At 37.5% G+C, this 19,152-nt stretch overlaps 1 protein-coding gene across 1 annotated transcript; it reads right to left on the reverse strand.

Annotated features, from left to right (window-relative positions):
• Positions 1–3,520: 3,520 nt before the first annotated feature.
• LOC139153370 (vomeronasal type-2 receptor 26-like) lies at positions 3,521–17,406 on the reverse strand. The gene is made up of 6 exons (XM_070727196.1): positions 17,297–17,406; positions 11,818–12,109; positions 8,296–9,153; positions 7,955–8,182; positions 7,070–7,196; positions 3,521–4,422 (listed from the first exon to the last, which is right to left on the reverse strand). The coding sequence occupies exons 3-6, from the start codon at positions 9,088–9,090 to the stop codon at positions 3,521–3,523; spliced, it is 2,052 nt and encodes a 683-aa protein (XP_070583297.1). The 5' UTR covers positions 9,091–9,153; positions 11,818–12,109; positions 17,297–17,406.
• Between the last annotated feature and the right edge of the window lie 1,746 nt (positions 17,407–19,152).

Raw genomic sequence — 19,152 nt, forward strand, 5'->3', positions numbered from 1 at the left:
AGAGGCAAAATTTTGCTGAACCCCGGGTTCGGTTTGGGAGGTTGCTGGGAAGCCCCCCAGGCCGGCTGCGACCTTTTAAAACACCCGCGCCGCTTCCCAGATGTCTCCCGAAGCCGAACACGGAAGGTCGGCTTTAGCGTTCGGCTTCAGGAGACAGCTGCGAAGCTGCGCGGCTGTTTTAAACGGTGACAGCCGGCCTGGGGGGCTTCCCAGCACCCCCTGAACCCGGGTTCGGGGTTCGGGGGTGCTGGCAAGCCCCCCAGGCGGGCTGCGACCTTTTAAAACACCCGCGCTGCTTCGCAGCTATCTCCTGACGCCGAACGCTAAAGCCGAACTTCCGCGTTCGGCTTCGGGAGACAGCTGCAAAGCGGCGCAGCTGTTTTAAAAGGTCGCAGCCGGCCTGGGGGGCTTGCCAGCACCCCCCGAACCCCGAACCCGGGTTCGGGGGGGGTGCTGGGAAGCCCCCCAGGCCGGCTGTCACCATTTAAAACAGCTGCGCGGCTTCCCAGCAGTCGCCGAAAGCCGTTTTTTTTGCGGGGGTTTTTTTGGTTGCACAGATTAATTGACTTTACATTGTTTCCTATGGGAAACAATGTTTCGTCTTACGAACCTTTCGTCTTACGAACCTCCTCCTTGCACCAATTAAGTTCGTATCATGAGGTATTACTGTAGTTCTCTCTGTGTAAATTTCTTGTCCAACACTGACACCTTGTGGTATTAACTAGCATTTCATCACAGAACTTGTGTTCGAGAACTTGGCATTTCTAGTCTATCTCCTAAGCCTATTTTATTAATTTTTCCTTGTATCACATAATAATAATAATAATAATAATAATAATAATAATAATAATAATAATAATAGTAGTAGTAGTAGTAGTAGTAGTAGTTGTTGTTATTATTATTACTATTATTATTATTATTATTATTATTATTATTATTATTATTATTAATTAGATTTGTATGCCGCCCCTCTCCAAGGACTTGGAGCGGCTCACAACAGCAACAAAATACAATATGACACAAATCCAATATTAAAACTAATTTAAAAACCCATTATTACTAAAAAAAAAAACCCATTCAATTCTACACAAATACACCATTCTCAAATGCTAGAGTCAGAAAGATGTGGGGGGAGGGTTAGCCTCCCCATGCCTGGTGGCATAAATGGGTTTTTAACATCTTGCAGAAGGCAAGGAGGTGGGGGCAATTCAAATCGCTGGAGGGAGTTGATTCCAGAGGGCTGGGGCCACCACAGAGAAGGCTCTATCCCTAGGTCCTGCCAGACAGCATTGTTTAGTCTATGGGACCTGGAGAAGGCCAACTCTGTGGGACCTAATTGGCCACTGGGATTCGTGATATCAAATGAAGCATGAAAATCTTTCCAGGATTGATAAATACCACTCAGATGTTTAAATACAAGTCTAATAAATAATAAATTAAAGTATTGCAAAGCTAGGCATTGTATAATAAATGTAGACCTCATAAAGTAGATCACAGACGTATAGAACTAAAGAGAAATTTCCTGAGAACAATTAATCAGTGGAACAACTTGCATCCAGAAGTTGTGAATGCTCAAACACTGGAGTTTTTTAAAAGAACAGACTGGGCAACTATTTGTCTGAAATGATATAGGACAGTGATGGTTTTGATTTGGGTGCCAAAAAAGTGTGTTTTGTAGTGCACGTTAGTGGGTGTGCCCACATCCATGCCCTCCCTGTTGTGGCTGGACTTTGATGCACCAATCACCCACCACGGGGAGGTGAAGCCAATTAGGTGTTGTGGCAGCCACCCTAACCACCCAGACTCTGGAGTGTGGTAATTAACCCGCCTTGAATCCTGACAATGATGACAATGCAAAGAAAATAGCTTACATTAAAATGGATGATAAAAAGGCTTTCAGCAGAATTGGACTAACATTGAATGACTAACAGCTACTTCATATCTGTGGTGAAGAATCTGCTGCTACGTGTTGGGACATTTTGAAAAAGATTTATATTCGTGATAGTGTGGGTGTACACATTCATCTTACACAAAATCTATTTAGTGTTCTGTCTGGGTTCCCCCAGACCTCAACACCAACTGGAAAAAACAGCCAGACACTCTGGTAAAAGCCAAAAGTATTTTATAGCTGGAAAAAATAAACACAGAGGAAAACCTGTTCTTCCCAACAGACAAGCTATAATATGTTACAGCAGAGTCCTGATGTCCAGACAATACAGCAAGCTTCTTGCTGCCCCCCCCCCCCAAGGTTTCAATAGTCAAAGGCACAAACCAGGATTCCAAGACGCCAAAGTTCATAGCCAGGTCCCAAGACTCTCAAAGATAAAACTCCACAAGCCAGGAAGGGTGGGTCTGCCTTTTAGCCTTTCCAAAGAGCACCACACCCAAACCCATCTGTTGCCTCTTTAATGCTGAAAGTACTTAGCCAATTGCTCCCTTCTCTGAGTAGCTCTTCTCTGTCGCAGATCAATTATGGCTTGTGCATTTTCCTCTAAGGAATCCAGGCTGCTTGCTGGGGAGAGCTCCCCCTGGTGGGACTCTGGCTGTCCTCCCTCTTCTTCAGCCTGGGATTCCTCCTCCTCGTCTGTCTGCACCTCCTGTTCCTCAGCCTCTCCCTCTGAGCTGGAAACCGACAGAAGATCAGCCGTTCCCTGAGGGGCCTCAGACGGAACCACAACATTTAGATTGCTGAAAGATATGTTAGATCATTTTGCATTGATGAAGAAGATTTTGCGAGAGCTACATGAAAAAGAACTGATATTTTCCTAATTGCATCAGGTTTACATAATTGTTTTTGCAGCAGAGGTGGAGTAACGACACGGACACAGAGAGATGGATTTAAACTGTGTCATTTTTATTAATTAAATTAGCATAAATTTAATTAAGCCTAACAAGGACCTGCAGGGTCAAACAATTACTTCGGGGGTGGAAATGACATCAGAAAAACTTCCGGGGCAACTTATGGGCGTAGCTCCATGCTGATCCAGGTGAAGGGCCACGCCCTCACCTGGATCCCAGCCATGCACCTGCATGTGGGAGGTCTCACCGTCTAACCCCTTCAAGGCAAATTCCTCAAGGTTTAAATTTTGGAAACTGAACCTGGAGGAGAATAGAAAAGTTTATTTTGTGCGTCCACCCAAGATGCTCATTTTTCAGCTAAAGCAGGGGTATCAAGCCCAATTTCATTGAGGGCCACATCAGGGTTGTGTTTTAGCTTGGGGGGAAAGGTAGGCATTGCCAACTCAGCATCATTTGACTTGGGAGTGCCTGTGACAGAATCAATGCTCTGCTCTGCAAGCAAAAACAGGCTCCTGAGCTCTATTTTTGGCAGTGATGGCCTCCTGCAACCATCTGCCAGCAAAGACAGACCTCAGGAGGGCTGCATTTAGAAAAAACCTACAGGTTGGTCCTTCTCTGTTTCTATGGTGGCCCCGCAGGCCACTTCTAAGCACCCCATGGGCCTTGAGTTTGACACCCCTGAGCTAAAGGAAGGAATTCTAATTCTCTTATACAACACCATTTATTTCTTTTTCTTTATTAGTTGCTCCCTGCGATTCAGATCTGGTCTTAGTAAAATCACATAGCATTTGGGGAAAAAGATGCAACTTAGTAAGCCAGCGCTGGAGGCCAAGATGGAAAAGACCTCCACAGTGACCATGTATTTTCCTTTGGTGCTCATGTAGGTTGGAACAAAGGACAGCCAGACAGTGCAAAAGACCAACATACTGAAGGTGATGAACTTGGCTTCATTAAAGCTATCAGGTAAATTTTTGGCTAAAAAGGCCACAAAGAAACATACAATGGAAAGGAAGCCCATATATCCTAGAACACAATAGAACATTTTAGTTGAACCTTCATTACATTCCAGCACTATCTCTTCCTCTATTATGTTCATGTCAACATCTGGGAATGGTGGTGAGGATCCCAGCCAAGTAACCAAAATGCTTGATTGAACAAGAGAACAGGAGAGGACAATCAAAATTGGCAGTTTTCTCCCCATCCATTTACTCATCTTGGAATGTGGTTGGATGGCCAAAAAAGCCAGGATCACCATAATGGTTTTTGCTAGTATGCATGAAATTGCTACTGAGAAGATGATGCCAAAGGATGTTTGTCGAAGAAGACAAGTTATTTGTATGGGACGGTCAAAGAAGAAGAATGCACAAAGGAAGGAGAGGATGAGAGATACAAGCAGACTGTAGCTGAGACTCTGGTTGTTGGCTTTGACAATGGGCGTATGCTGGTACTTAATAAAAACTCCTAGCACAAAAGATGCAGTCAATGAAAGGGCGATAGTAAATGAAGTCAAGGAGATCCCCAAAGGTTCTTTATAGGAAAGAAAATGTATAATTTTAGGAATGCAAACATTTTCACCATCTTTTGCATAGTGATCTTCTGGGCAACTGATACAGTCATCCATATCTAAAAAAGAAAGAGATGAAGAGTCAGGCATGGATCTTTCCAGTCAAGAGCCTTGAGATAGCTTGGTAATTGATTCCATCAAACCCTGGAAAAAAAGATGCTTTCTGCCTTAAGGCAAGAGTCAAAAGGTGGTGATGGAAAGAAACTCACCTCTTCTGTCACATTGTCAATATCAAGGCCAAGGAAATCAGGAAATTTAGGCAGTTCAAATGAATATAGCAATAGCTATAGCACTTAGACGTGCATGCTGTTCACAGTGCTTTACAACTCTTTCTAAGCAGTTTACTGAGTCAGCTTATTGCCCCCCCCAAAATCTGGGTCCTCATTTTGCCAACCTTGGAAGGATAAAAAGATGGATCAACCTCGAGCTGATGACATTCGAATTGCTGTCAGCTTGCAGTCAGTAGAAGTAGCCTGCCATACTGCCTTCTAACCACTGCACTACCATGGCTCATAATATAGTGGGATAGTCAGCAACACAACCAGATGGATTAACTGACTAACCATACCCAACAAGTAGTCCTCAATGGGTCTAAGTCCAATGGAGAGAAGTCAGCAGTGGGATACCCTAAAGTTCCATCTTAAGCCCAGTACTCTTTAGTATTTTCATAAATGACCTAAATGTGGGAATAGAAGGGGAAATAACCAAATTTGCAGATGACACCAAGCTGGTGGGAGTAGCTAATATCCCAGAGGACAGGCTCAGGATCCAGATGGATCTTGACAGACTTGAACACTGGGCCTAATCAAATAAAATGAAGTTCAATGCAGAAAAAAGTAAAATCCTGCACCTAGGTAAGAAAAAGTAATGATATAAATATAAACTGGGTGAAACCACACTCAATAGTAGTGACTGTGAGAGGGATTTTGGTGTCTTGGTGGACAGCCAACTAAATGTGAACCAGCAATGTGCAGTGGCAGCCAAAAAGGTCAATACAATCTTGAATTGCATTAACAGAGGGATGTAATCTAGGACTAGGGAGGTACTAATACCACACTATAAAGCCTTAATTAGGCCACACCTGAAGTACTGCATCCAGTTTTGGTCACCACACTAGAAAAAAAAAACATTGAAACTCTTCACAAAGTGTAGAAGAGAGCAACCAGGATGATAAGGGGACTGAAAACTAAAACATATGGAGAACAGTTGCAAGAAGTGAGTATGGCCAGTCTGATGAAGAAAAGGATGAGGGGGTGACATGATAATAGTGTTCCAATACTTGAGGGACTACCACAGGGAGGAGGGGATCAGGCTGTTTTCCAAAGCACCAGAAGGCCAAACAAAGAATAACGAATGGAATCTGACCAAAGAGGGATTCAACCTGGAAATAAGGAGGAATTTTCTGATGGTGAGAGCAATCTTTCATGAGGACACTCATGTGCATGAGATTTGGGCAAAAATTGCCCAAATCTCGCATGCGCGATGACGCTCATGCGAGATTTTGGTTGCTGAACATGAAGAGCACCAAGAGCACTGGAAGCTAGTAGCACATCATTGGATATCTATCTATCTATCTATCTATCTATCTATCTATCTATCTATCTATCTATCTATCTATCTATCTATCTAGCTATCTAGCTATCTAGCTATCTAGCTATCTAGCTATCTAGCTATCTCTAGCTATCTAGCTATCTAGCTATCTAGCTATCTAGCTATCTATATCTATCTATCTATCTATCTATCTATCTATCTATCTAGCTAGCTAGCTAGCTAGCTAGCTAGCTAGCTATCTAGCTATCTAGCTAGCTAGCTATCTAGCTATCTAGCTATCTAGCTATCTAGCTATCTAGCTATCTAGCTATCTAGCTATCTAGCTATCTAGCTATCTAGCTATCTAGCTATCTAGCTATCTAGCTATCTAGCTATCTAGCTATCTAGCTATCTATCTTAAAGAGTTGTATTTATTGAAAGCTTCAGCTGGAATTCAAGGTGGGCTGGACTTAGATATCTTGTGCACAAAAAGGGACTCAAGACTGATGAAGCCTGGTCATCTCCTACTATCAAAGTTTTATATTCCTCCACCCCCACCAATGGTGAGACCATACTTGGAGTACTGTGTACAGTTCTGGTCACCTCACCTCAAGAAGGATATAATGGAATTGGAAAAGGTGCAAAAAAGGGCAACAAGTATGATCAAGGAAGTGGAGCACCTCCCTTATGAAGCCAGGTTGCAATGCCTTGGTCTCTTCAGTCTTGAAAGATGACGTTTAAGGGGTGATTTGATCAAAGTGTATAAAATCATGCATGGAATAGAAAAGTTGGACAGAGAAAAATTCTTTTCTCTATCACACAATACTAGGATGAGGGGGCACTCCCTAAAGTTCATAAGTAAGAAAGCGAGGACAAATAAAAGGAAATATTTCTTCACCCAGAGGTTCGTTGGTTTATGGAATTCACTTCCAGAAGAGGGCATGACAGCTGTCAGCCTTGACAGCTTCAAGGCAGGATTAGACAGATTCATGGATGCCAAGTGGTTATTGAAATGGCTGTCCATGTGCTGCCTCTATGTTGGTTGAGGCAGGCAGGATTCGCTTGAGTACCATTTGTTGGGGGTCAAGGGAAAGGGAGGGTTTTGCCTTCTCTTTCTACTCAAGTAAAAGTTCATTATTTCTCATTTCTGGGATGCTTAAAATTGGACAGTCTTACCAATCAGATGAGAAATCATCTCTTCCTCACACTGAAGACAATCATAACAGCAGAAGGGCTCCGTCTCTTTCTTGACCTTGTGAAATCCAGGCTGGCAAGGGTCATTGCACAGAGAGGTTGGGGGTACCTGTCCAAAGATATTAGGATGGACATAATGTAATTTTAGGATGACTAGGGTCATGATTTTTCACTTGTTCCTTGTATGTACACTGATAGCTTATGCACTGGTGACAAATCCCTTGTCTAGTCTTTGCTTTGTTCATTAAAAAATATTTTTAATTGAAATTTTTCACATTAAAAAGACAAGACAAAAAGTAATTTCATGAATACAGCTAGTTGCTATTGTAAGTTCTTTTCCCTTCATTTTACAATTTCCTTATCTAAGGCTATTGTTTTTAACTTAAACATTCTTATTTCTATTTACAATTTTATACTATATTCCCTCTATTTACATTTTGCATTACATTTGTTTAATTTTCTTATATTAAATTCCTTGTGTATTCAACCATGCTTGGCCAATAAAGAAATATGTTCCATTCTGTTCTGTTCTGTTCCTTCCATTCCATTCCATTCCACTCCACTCCACCCCACCCCACCCCACCCCACCCTATATGTCATATGTAATCTGTTTCAAATTTCTTTGAAACAGATATTGTGTGATTTGAAAAATACTTTTCTTCATTTGTTAATATGAAATCTTCTATTGCCTTGTTCAGATAGATAGTAAGATGGGTAGAATATAAATTAAATGAAAAAAATATATTAAATAAAGAAACAAACAAACAAGCAAAAAAACCCCAAACCCCACCAAATAAGCTTCTAGATAGCAAGCAAGTAACCAAGCCAGCAAGCCCTTATTTCAGCACAATGATCTTTTTTTACTACCTGTATGAAATCTCCATGCCACTGGATTCTTTCATCAGTCACCACAAATTCTTTTCCTAAAAGTATTTTAGGATCCAGTCTTCCCACTTTCACCTTGGTGTAGGAGCCATTTGGAAAAGTGATCAAATTGACAAGATCAAATCCATCTATAACTTCTCCATGTTCATTCAAGGTCACTTCATCCCCAACACTGTTGTTGAAAGAGATTTTTTGAAGAAGTGAATGGAGCTTTGGGGGGGGAGAGAAAAGTAAGGGATTTTAAATGGTCTACAGGAAACATTTTCACATTTCTGTAATAAACCCTGTACTTCATAGAAGCAAGGTTAAGAAGACATTGTTACCTGCCAGGGTTCAATATCTTGAGACCTTGGTACTGCCTTCGATCTGCGTATGGATGAGGGCATCACATCTAAGGCATGTGCCATGGCATAAACTGCATTGTAGATGCTGTAACTGTGACCAGTCATGCTCATTTCAAAGAGAGTTGTGGGAAGATTTTGCAGCATCTCTTCTCCAGTACAATCATCTACTTCAGTTGAGTTTGAAAGAGAACATTTGAAAACATTTGCCCAAAAATTATTGATGAAACTGTTTACATTCACCAAAGAAGGCTTTACTTTCTGAAGAAATTCTTCGAAGGCTAAAACTTTCTTTGAGTGGATTGAAAAAGAAAGGGTACCATGGAAGATCTTTATATTGAAATTTTTTTGAAAAGTGTTGGATACAAAATCAATCTGGGCTGTTGAAATCCACAACTTTCCTGAAGAAAGGTTGAACTTCTGTTCTGAAGTTAACATGCTCACCCCAATGTCATTCCACCATAAAAGATCTGCCAGCCAAAACAAGGTTACAGTTTCTCCATAAACAACAACTACATTGGCTCTGCTATTTTGGAAAACTGAGATTTCATTAGAAATTTTTTCAATAATTTCTTCTATACTGCACATTGGGTGAGTTTTTGGAATTCTTTTAATGAAGGCTGAACATATACCCTGCTGAGAAAGCATGGGTTGCAAAATCTCCAAGAAATGTTCTCCACTTTGGTCATCAATACTGACAAGGCCAACCCATTTCCACCTAAAATGCAGAAGTAACTGGACTATCCCCCGAAGTTGAAGGGCTTCATTTGGAACCATGCGGTAAAAGGAAGAGAAGTGAGAATCATAATTTACTGTTGGTTGAAATGAACCATAAGAAAGCTAGGGAAAAAAGAGAAAGAGGAATGAAATTAAAACATGAGAAAATCCTGCATGGTGACAAGATTTTGGAACACCAGACCTCACAATTGTGGAAAAGAAAAAAAGTGTGGATCATTGATGTTGCCATACTAGGTGACAGTTGAATTAATGAAAAACAACAAGAAAAAATTAGCCGATATCAGGATCTTAAAATCGACTACAACAACTGGTCCCAGTAGTAATTGGCATACTGGATACTGTGGCAAAACACCTCATCTGGCATTTGAAAACAATAAACATTGACAAAATCACGATTTGTCAGTTGAAAAAGGCCACTGTACTAGATCTGTGTGCATCATACAAAAATATATCGAACAGTCCTAAATGCTAGGGAACTTGTGATACGAAATCCAGCATATAAATCTTGTTTGCTGTGTATTACTTTTTTAAAAATAAAACAACAACAACAACAACAACAACAATCATCATCATCAGAGTTGGAAGGGACCTTGGAGGTCTTTTAATGGTATTAACTATCTCTATCAACTATCTCTATCTCTTATCTCTTATCATCTATCTATCATCTTCTATCTACAGTTTAATTATCTATCTATATCTATCCATCATCTATCTGCATCTCTCCCTTCCTCCATCTCAGTCCATTTTAATAAATGTCGAGAATATAGTTATCTATAACCAGATAACCAGATATAAACACAAATATCTAAAACCCAGTGTTTTTGGTATCAAAATGCTGGTACACAATTTCATAATGAAACAGTTTAATGAAGTATTGATATCACATAAAAATAAATCCCAAACCCCAAAGTAAAAAATAAGTCCAAGGTTCAAAGAAAATACATTGATGAGTTATTTGATGGAAAAGTTTCTTCGTTGTGGTCTGATGTTTTATGTCTCATCATTTCTAACACTATTATTTTTTAATTGTTCTTTATCATCACCTATTTTCCACTGCTGTTGGATGAGGAACAATAGCAAAAAACAACTTGATCACTGATTTATACTACATGTATTTGGAGAATTGGAATATAATCCTTAAAAGATGGTCATGACACAGAAATTGAAAAAAATATACTTTAAAAAAACCCATACCTTTCCATATTGTATATTTGTGGATATGTGTGTGTATAGCTGGAATATTACGGTTTTAATGTAGCACATTTTTTGACATAATATTTTTTTCCTGTCATTTAAAGATTCAAGAAATTGATGGCATGCTGAAAGGGCAACCAGTTCTAAAAGAAAACATCTCATGAATTCAAGAAGTTTGATTGAACTTGCGAGATGTTTTCTTTTACAATGGGCTGTCCTGGACACAAGGCCAAGGAACATTGAATTGAATTGAATTTATTAGATTTGTATGCCACCCCTCTCCGAAGACTGGAGGCGGCTCACAACAAGACAGTAATACAATACAATACAAATCTAATGTTAAAATTTAAACTAAATTAAAATACATGTATAAAAAACCCATTCACTACACAGTCATACACACTCGATACGGCATTATGGAGGTATGGTACAAATGACAGGTAGGATGCGCATAAATCATAAATTCATTTTTTTCCCTTTAAAAAGTTAATGAACAGTTTCTACTCAGCAATAAACATAGATATTGGCTTTGATAAAGTAAACCAATTTAGCCATCTAATCAAGGTCTTTTGGAGAGAGGCGGCATATAAGCCTAATAAATTATTATTAAATTATTATTATTTCATCTTCATGAACCATTTTTCCATTGTGGGGAATGTTGAATCTTTTCATCTTTTTGAATACAATAATCTTGCTTCAGTTATTATATACAAGAAACAACGTTTAATTACTTTTTTCCCCAACTGTTGGTCCATCAAGTCCAAAGGAAAAACTTCTAAATGGTATATTAATCTTTAAAATCCTCCAAATCAGTGTGTGTATTTGAATCTGAAATTTTATACCTTTTTATATACCTACTAAACATAATAAAATATCAACTACTACTCCTCCTCCCCCTCCTCCTCCTCCCCCCTCCTCTTCTTCTTCCTCTTCCTCTTTTCTCAATTCCAACATAAATTTGAAGTGTCTTTGTACAATCTAGACCAGTGGTTCCCAACCAGGGGTGAAATTCAAAAAAATTCGCTACTGGTTGGATGGGCAAGGCTTGGTGGGCATGGCATGGGAAGGATACTGCAAAATCTCCATTCTTGCCCCACTCTAGCGCCAGCCAGAGCTGGTATTCACCGGTTCTCCGAACTACGGTACTCAAAATTTCTGCTACTGGTTCTCCAGATTCTATCAGAACCTGCTGAATTTCACCCCTATTCCCAAACTTTTTTTGCCCATGCCCCATCGAAGCATCCCTAAGATCCTGATCCCCCCCCCGCCCCCGGTACATATAACTCTTACTATTCAAAAAGTGAACTCTTACTCATGCAGAGGAAGTCTAAAAGGCCATTAACTAAACTGTCTTAACAGATTGTAATTAGGAGAGAATTTCTCAATTACTAAGTGTTTTTGCAAAAGGAGTGAACCTGTACAAAAAGACACATACTCAAGGCCCATGATGTACTTATTTATGTCCATATACTTTCAATCCTTATTCTTAAATCAGGCTTCCCTCATATTTTTTGATGGTCAATTTAGGATCAGATCATCATAAATATAATGGTGCACATCCATAATTCTTACCTGGGGAATTTTGTAAAGGCCTAATATTTCTTCTATACACAAGGAAGTATCAGCACTTAGTCCACCAATGACACCGATTAATTTTCCACTGCTTCCACATTTGTAGTTGGGAAGAAATTGATGTGATTTAGAGAGCAGATCCAAAGTGGTACGGAAGGTTGTTCTTGAATCAGTGTAGCTTTCATGGATGTGGAACCCAAGAGTAACGTTGGGTAAGAGCTCAGGGTTCTCATTGATTTCATCAACTGCGAACACCAAGGCTAGAATATGTTGGATGAACTTTGTGATCAATCTGCAAAGAAAGAGATTGGAAGTTTATAGGAAGAATTTAAAATTAATAATTTCTAATTATTGTTGTTTCCCTTTTAGAAACAATAAAATACTGCCACCAAAGTGACTATGTCCATGAACTATGCTTATTAAATAAAAAAAGTGCTAGTGCCCCTGAGCTATAGAAACTGAAGATTTAAATGGAAATTATGTTGAATGAAATACAAGCTCCTTGTATGGAATTATATTCAATGCAAATAAAACAAAATTTATTCATTTCTTATCCCTGCAAATTAAATCCAGGCTAAATTGTCTTAATTGTCCTCAAAAAATTAAATAAATGGAATTGACATTCATTTTACCATAATTCCAGTTGGTGCAGTTCAAGCATAACTAAATCTGAAATCAATTGTATGACTTTCTGATTAAACTTTTATTGATCCTGATTGTGAAGTTACTTAATAGAACATAGGAATTTCTTAATAAAGCTGGAAGAATTGGATCTGTAACATTCATTAATTTCTGCTTACCCATCAATTGTAATGTAATTTCATCTTGCCTACTGTTTTAATTTAATTTAACTCATTTTCTTATTTTCCATAGATTTAGCCTTTGAGAAGTATATTTAGCTACATAGACTGAGCAAAAAGTCAAATATAAATCATTCATTCTCATGGTTTCTTCAAAATTATAACAATGCACTAAATATCTGAAAGAAGGAACATAAGGCTATCTCCCCAAGGCAGTTCTGAAGTCATGGATCTGAATGTTCTACCTCAATAGATTTGAGGTACTGGATAGTTCCAGATGTTATGTTACCATTAGTTTGATTTCTCTATGTGTATGTTTTATCTATGTAAAAAGTAAAAGTTCATCTTGCACATTAATAACCTTGGTGGTACAATGGTTAGAGTGCAATACTGCAAGTTACTTCTGCTGATCACCAGCTGCCAGTAATTTGGCAAATTAAATCTCAGTAGACTCAAGGTTGACTCAGCCTTCCATCCCTCCAAGATGGGTAAAATGAGAACGCAGAATGTTTGGTTCAATATGCTTACTATCTATAAACCGCTTAGAGAGGCCTGTAAAGCACTGTGAAATGGTATATAAGTCTAAATGCTAATACTATATGTGCTAGTTGTTGCCAACTCTAGGGGACGGTTCTCATTTCTGTTTTAAAGCCGAAGAGCCAGCATTCTCTGAAAACGTAGCTGTTGTCATGTGTTTGACATGACTAAATGCCAAAAGTGCACAAAACGCTATTACCCTCCCACCAAAGACGGTCCCTATTTTTCTACTTGCATTTTTTTACATGCTTTCGAACTGCTAAGTTGGCAGAAGCTGGGAGAAGTAATGGGAGCTCACCTCATTATGTGAACCACTGAACTGCCAAACTTTTGATCGAGAAGCTCAGCATCTTAGCCTCTGAGCCACTGAATCATTTATGTATATTACCTATATACATCATTTGTGTGTGTGTGTGTGTGTACGTAGGTATGTATGTATAGATAGATAGATAGATAGATAGATAGATAGATAGATAGATAGGTAGATAGATGATAGATAGATATAGATATATTTACATTGAAATTATCCAAAATATCAGTTACCTCAGTTAACTTATTTTACTGTTTTGCATTTATTCTTATTGCACTTATACCGTTGTTGTAAGACGCCCTGAGTCCTTCAGGATTGGGCGGCATAGAAGTAGAATAAATAAATAAATAAACAAACAAACAAACAAACAAACAAACAAACAAACACACACACACACACACACACACATACATACATACATTAATTATTAATAATAATAATAATAATAATAATAATAATAATAATAATAATAATAATCTGCATTGGTTGCCGATCAGTTTCCGATCACAATTCAAAGTGTTGGTTATGACCTATAAAGCCCTTCATGGCACTGGACCAGATTATCTAAGGGACCACCTTCTGCTGCATGAATCCCAGCGACCAGTTAGGTCCCACAGAGTGGATCTTCTCCGGGTCCCGTCAACTAAAAAATGTCACTTGGCGGGACCCAGGGGAAGAGCCTTCTCTGTGGCGGCCCCGGCCCTCTGGAACCAACTCCCCCCAAAGATTAGAATTGCCCCCACCCTCCTTGCCTTTCGTAAGCTGCTTAAAACCCACCTCTGCCGTCACACATGTGGGAATTGAGACCCTCTTCCCCCTAGGCCTTTACAATTCTATGCATGGTATGTATGTATGTATGTTTGGTTTTTTTATATTAATGGGCTTTTAATTATTTCTAACATCAGTCTACTATTGTACACTGCTTTATTGTTGCTGTTAGCCGCCCCGAGTCTCCGGAGACGGACGGCATACAAATCCAATAAATAAATTATTAACAATAACAATAACAATAACAATAACAATAACAATAACAATAACAATAACAATAACAATAACAATAACAATAACAATAACAATAACAATAACAATAACAATAACAATAACAATAACAATAACAATAACAATAACAATAACAATAACAATAACAATAACAATAACAATAACAATAACAATAACAATAACAATAACAATAACAATAACAATAACAATATCCATTAATATTCCCATTTCAATATTTTAGGATGTCTAATATTTTAGTTATTTTGATTTATGGAAAAGCTTTTGGAATGGAGAGATGTTTGATATTAGAGGAGAAAAAATTAAAATGCATATCCCCTCGAAAGGATTTAATGCTTAGAGGAATTGTTAATTTCCAATTTCATTTTTTTTTAATCTCACTGTTACAGAAGGAGAACTGCTCTTTGTGGATTCTTTCAGGAGAGAACAAAAAGTGATCAAGATAAAGCTATGAATAGATTTATCAGAACACCAGAACTATGGATCATGAATCTAGATATCTACTAGATGGTTCTAAAAACATAAATCATTTCTTGCCATGTGGTGATCCAGCAGAAAGGAGAGGAAACAGGGGAAAAGTCAGAATAATTGGTCCGTGGCAAAGAATGGCATGGCATGGCATAGCATGGAAAAGAAGAGAATTCTTTATTCTTTTATTTTTTATTTATTCTTTATTATTCTTTATATTTATTCTTTATTATTCTTTAGTGTCATTGGACACACAAGTAATTTGTGTCCAGGGCATAATCTCCCAGTGTATGTAAAAGGAACAAATGATCAATCATGATCATAATCATCATGAAAAATATAGACTTTTAAAAAAAGAAATTAATAAAGCATTATCCAAATTTATATGGGCAGGGAAAAAGAATTAAATAAAAGAGCATGAAAGATATACGATCTAAAGGGGGCTTTGGATTACCTGATTTAGAAACTTATTATCATTCAGTGACTTTACTCTAGATTAAAGATTAGATTTCTCTCAGTAATGAAAGGATTTTAAAATTAGAAGGGTAAAATTTACAAGAAGGCTCATCTTTGGGAAATAAGAAATACCAAACACAATTTCAAACACATAAAATATGAGAAACTCTGCTATATATATGGAGAAAGATTAGACATAAACATTTCATAGAAATACCCAGGTGATTATCCACTATGGAAGCTTTGATATACCTGAACGTATTAGGTGTCACTAAAGTCAGGACCTATGATGAGCTGCTGGACAAAGAAGGCAATTTGAAAATGAGACAAATATTAGAAAAGGAAGGGAAAATCATAGATTGGCTACCATATCTTCAATTACAAAATAGATATAAAAGAGACATTCAAGAATGTGGAATAAGTAAAAAATTAAATTTAATAGAAAAAATGTAATAGAATCACAGACTAAATTTATAAATATTTAATACAATTTGACAATTTGAAAGAAACAGTTAAAGACAGTATGATTGCCTGGATGAAAAACTTTGGATATTCAATATAGTTGGAGAATTGGGACAAATTGTGGAAAGTAAATTATAAACTAACATTGTTGGTTTCCCACAAAAAAAAATTATCTAAGATGTTTTATCAATAGCACTTTGCCCCCGCCAGACTTTCTAAAATTTACTCCAACATAGTTCCGCAATATTGGAATTGCAAAAAAGAATTTGGGAGATACTATCACTTGTGGTGGTCATGCCCAATGGCACAACAATATTGGAGAAAAATTAAGACATATGATATGAAATGATACAATGTGACATAGAATTAAAACCAGAGATATACCTATTAGGAATAATTAGAGAACATTATATTAAATCAAAATACTACTTTATTGTCTATATATTAAGTACTGCAAGATTGGCATATGTTCAAAACTGGAAAGATTAAAACCTCCCATTAGATAACATGATAATTAATAAAATATTTTTTCTGAAATGACCAGGCTTACTTATGAATTGCAAAACAAACAAGAAATAGATTATTTTTATCGTATGGGCTAGAAATTAAAAGAGATAATACAAACAAGTTAAATAAACAGGGAAAATTGTTAAAATGTGATCAACAAAAGTAATGAAAATAGTAAATAATTTTGATGTAGGATACAGAAGTATGAATACATATATATGCAAAGCTAGAAGAAGTAAGAGATCTGGAAATGAAATAGTTGCAAAAGTGGTTAGTATATATTTCATATGTTTATATTTCATGTATTTTTGAATATCTTGTTTATCTGTGGTTTGTTTATAACTAAAAAACTCAATAAAGATTAAAAGTAAATCTATGAAAAATATATTCATCATAAATCATTAGTGACACTTAGTGATAGCCATAAGATACTCAATAAGCAATCAACATAAATTATACTAGGATACTATATAAAACAATTAATGTAATCATAATATAAGAGCAACAAAGTTGTAGTCATAAGAAGATAAGGAGATAGGTAATAGGAAAGATGAGAAGAATAATAGTATATAATAATAATATAGCCCTAGTGGGGTAGTTTGACAGTGTTGTGGGAATTAGTTGTTTAGCAGAGTGATGGCTGTGAAAAGTGTTCTTGTGTCCAGTTGATCTGGCATGCAATGCCCTACAGCATTATAATTCTATAGCATCGTATTATTTTAATTCATTTATTTTGTGTGTCTGGCAATAGCAAGTCTTTTTCTCTGATACTTCAGGATTTCAAAGAAATGATAAGAAATGTGTATACCAACCTACATTGTACAAAAATATGTACACATCAATAATAAAACAAACAAACAAAGGGGAGAGACTCTAGTCACCATGAAAACTTTGGGAAGATGGGAGCAAATGATTTTCTTACATTGGGAAGTATATCCAGTCTTGAGAAGGAGCCTTTGTAAACCTTATCTCAGACAAAATTGGAATGATGTGAGAGGTGATCCCACCAACAAAGATATCACCTGGCTTGTGCCATTCGTGTAAGATGCGATGAGGTTCACTTTGAATGCATTCAACAGAACCTGCATAGCCCACTGTGTTAGGAAGCAGCAACAGCAGGATTGCCAACACTACAAAGCTCCCCATTTCCAATGCTAAACCAACACTTAAGATGCAGTTTTTCCCATGTCTGCTTACTAGATCAGCTTGGTTTATGAAACAAGCTGCCCTGGTTTTCTAAGATATATATTAAAGTGGGAAATAAAGATTATGAAAGCATGCCTTGTAAGGTATTCAAGAGAGAGCTGTCTTAAGGATATATCTAATATCTGCCAGACAAACTGTCATGAGTTATTGGCAAATCCCTGTCACACTAAACCCCTAATTGCAGTTCTCCGTGGTCCTTGTTGATTTATGTTGACATTTCTGCTCTTTCTCTCCAAATCCTTTAGTTTTTTGCAAAGCTTCCAGAACTTCTGGCTAGACAAGTTGTTAACACCAGCAATTTTCATAATTATAATAATTATTTTAGGAAAGTGCAAAAACATGGAAGTGAATAAGTTCACCTGAACTCAACTCTGCACCAGTTGTTACATTGAACAGAATAGAATAGAATTCTTTATTGGACAAGTGTGATTGGACACACAAGAAATTTGTCTTGGTGCATATACTCTCAGTGTACATTTAAAAATATACATTTGTTCAGAATCATGAGGTACAACACTTAATTACTAGTGATAGGGGTGAAATAAGCAATGAGGAAACAATCAATATTAATAAAAATCTTAAGGACAAAGCAACATGTTAGAGTCATACAATCATAAGTGGGGGTGGGGGCATGCCGGCCCCTGCATCACCTCCCCTGCAGGGAGGATTAGGCCCAGTTCAGAAGAACCAGGACCCCCGGACAGTGGTGCTGTGGCCATTTACCCCACCCCTCTCCATGACCCCACCCCTCTGCAAAGGATTTTCAACTCTTGTACTGAAAGTCAAAGAGCATGGTGAAAATGTGGTAAAAATAAATTCAAAGAAGACCAAATTAATGACAAGAGGTAGAACTACCAGCCTTAGAACTGAAAACAAATCTATCAAGTATAGCAAGAAGTGAATAGCTTCTGCCTTTTTGGATCAACCATCAACAGTACAAGCAGTCAACAGAACAAAACAAAAACAAAACAAACAGTCAAGAAATGACAACAACAGGACTTGATAGAGCAGCCATGAAGGCCTTGGAAAAGACCTTTAAGTATTGTGATGTGTCTATACCCACAAAGATAGACTACTGAAGTCATGATATATTCTGTGATGCTTTTGAATTTTGGTATTGGAGAAGATTCCTGAGATTAATGTGGATAGTTAAGAAGATAAACTGATGTATCATTGAACTATCAAACTAGAGTTTTCATTTAAGGCACAGGTGACCAGGCTCAAATATGTGAAGAAGACCCAATTCTTCACATCTTGATGAAAATTCTTTTTTTTTTCCTTTTCTTTTCTCACTATCATCAATCTGGCTGCTCATTTCCAGTTTCCTTCTTTTTGTTTCCCCCTTGTATTTTGTGTTCATCATTGTTGTCATTATCATCCTGAAGTTCATCATTGTTGTCCTTGAAGATTCTAGTGCTGGAAAATGTAGAAGGATAGAGAAGAAAAGCACAATTAACAGCAAGGTGAATGATGTAAATTAGAGAGGCAAGGAAGGCACCATTGACAGACTTGAAAGAGGCTGGACCTTAACTTAATATAGTAGGTAGTTTTTCTCCAAGATAATTTATCCCT

This window comes from Erythrolamprus reginae, chromosome Z (assembly GCF_031021105.1).
Source record: "Erythrolamprus reginae isolate rEryReg1 chromosome Z, rEryReg1.hap1, whole genome shotgun sequence".
NCBI lineage: Eukaryota > Metazoa > Chordata > Lepidosauria > Squamata > Dipsadidae > Erythrolamprus > Erythrolamprus reginae.

Coding starts and splice junctions, on each gene's coding strand:
- LOC139153370 (XM_070727196.1), bottom strand. CDS start 9,090: ATGGTTCCAAATGAAGCCCTTCAACTTCGGGGGATAGTCCAGTTACTT. Junction 8,183..8,295: donor AAGATATTGAACCCTGGCAG/GTAACAATGTCT, acceptor CCCCCCCCAAAG/CTCCATTCACTTCTTCAAAA. Junction 4,423..7,069: donor GATGATTTCTCATCTGATTG/GTAAGACTGTCC, acceptor TTTCTTTTTTAG/ATATGGATGACTGTATCAGT.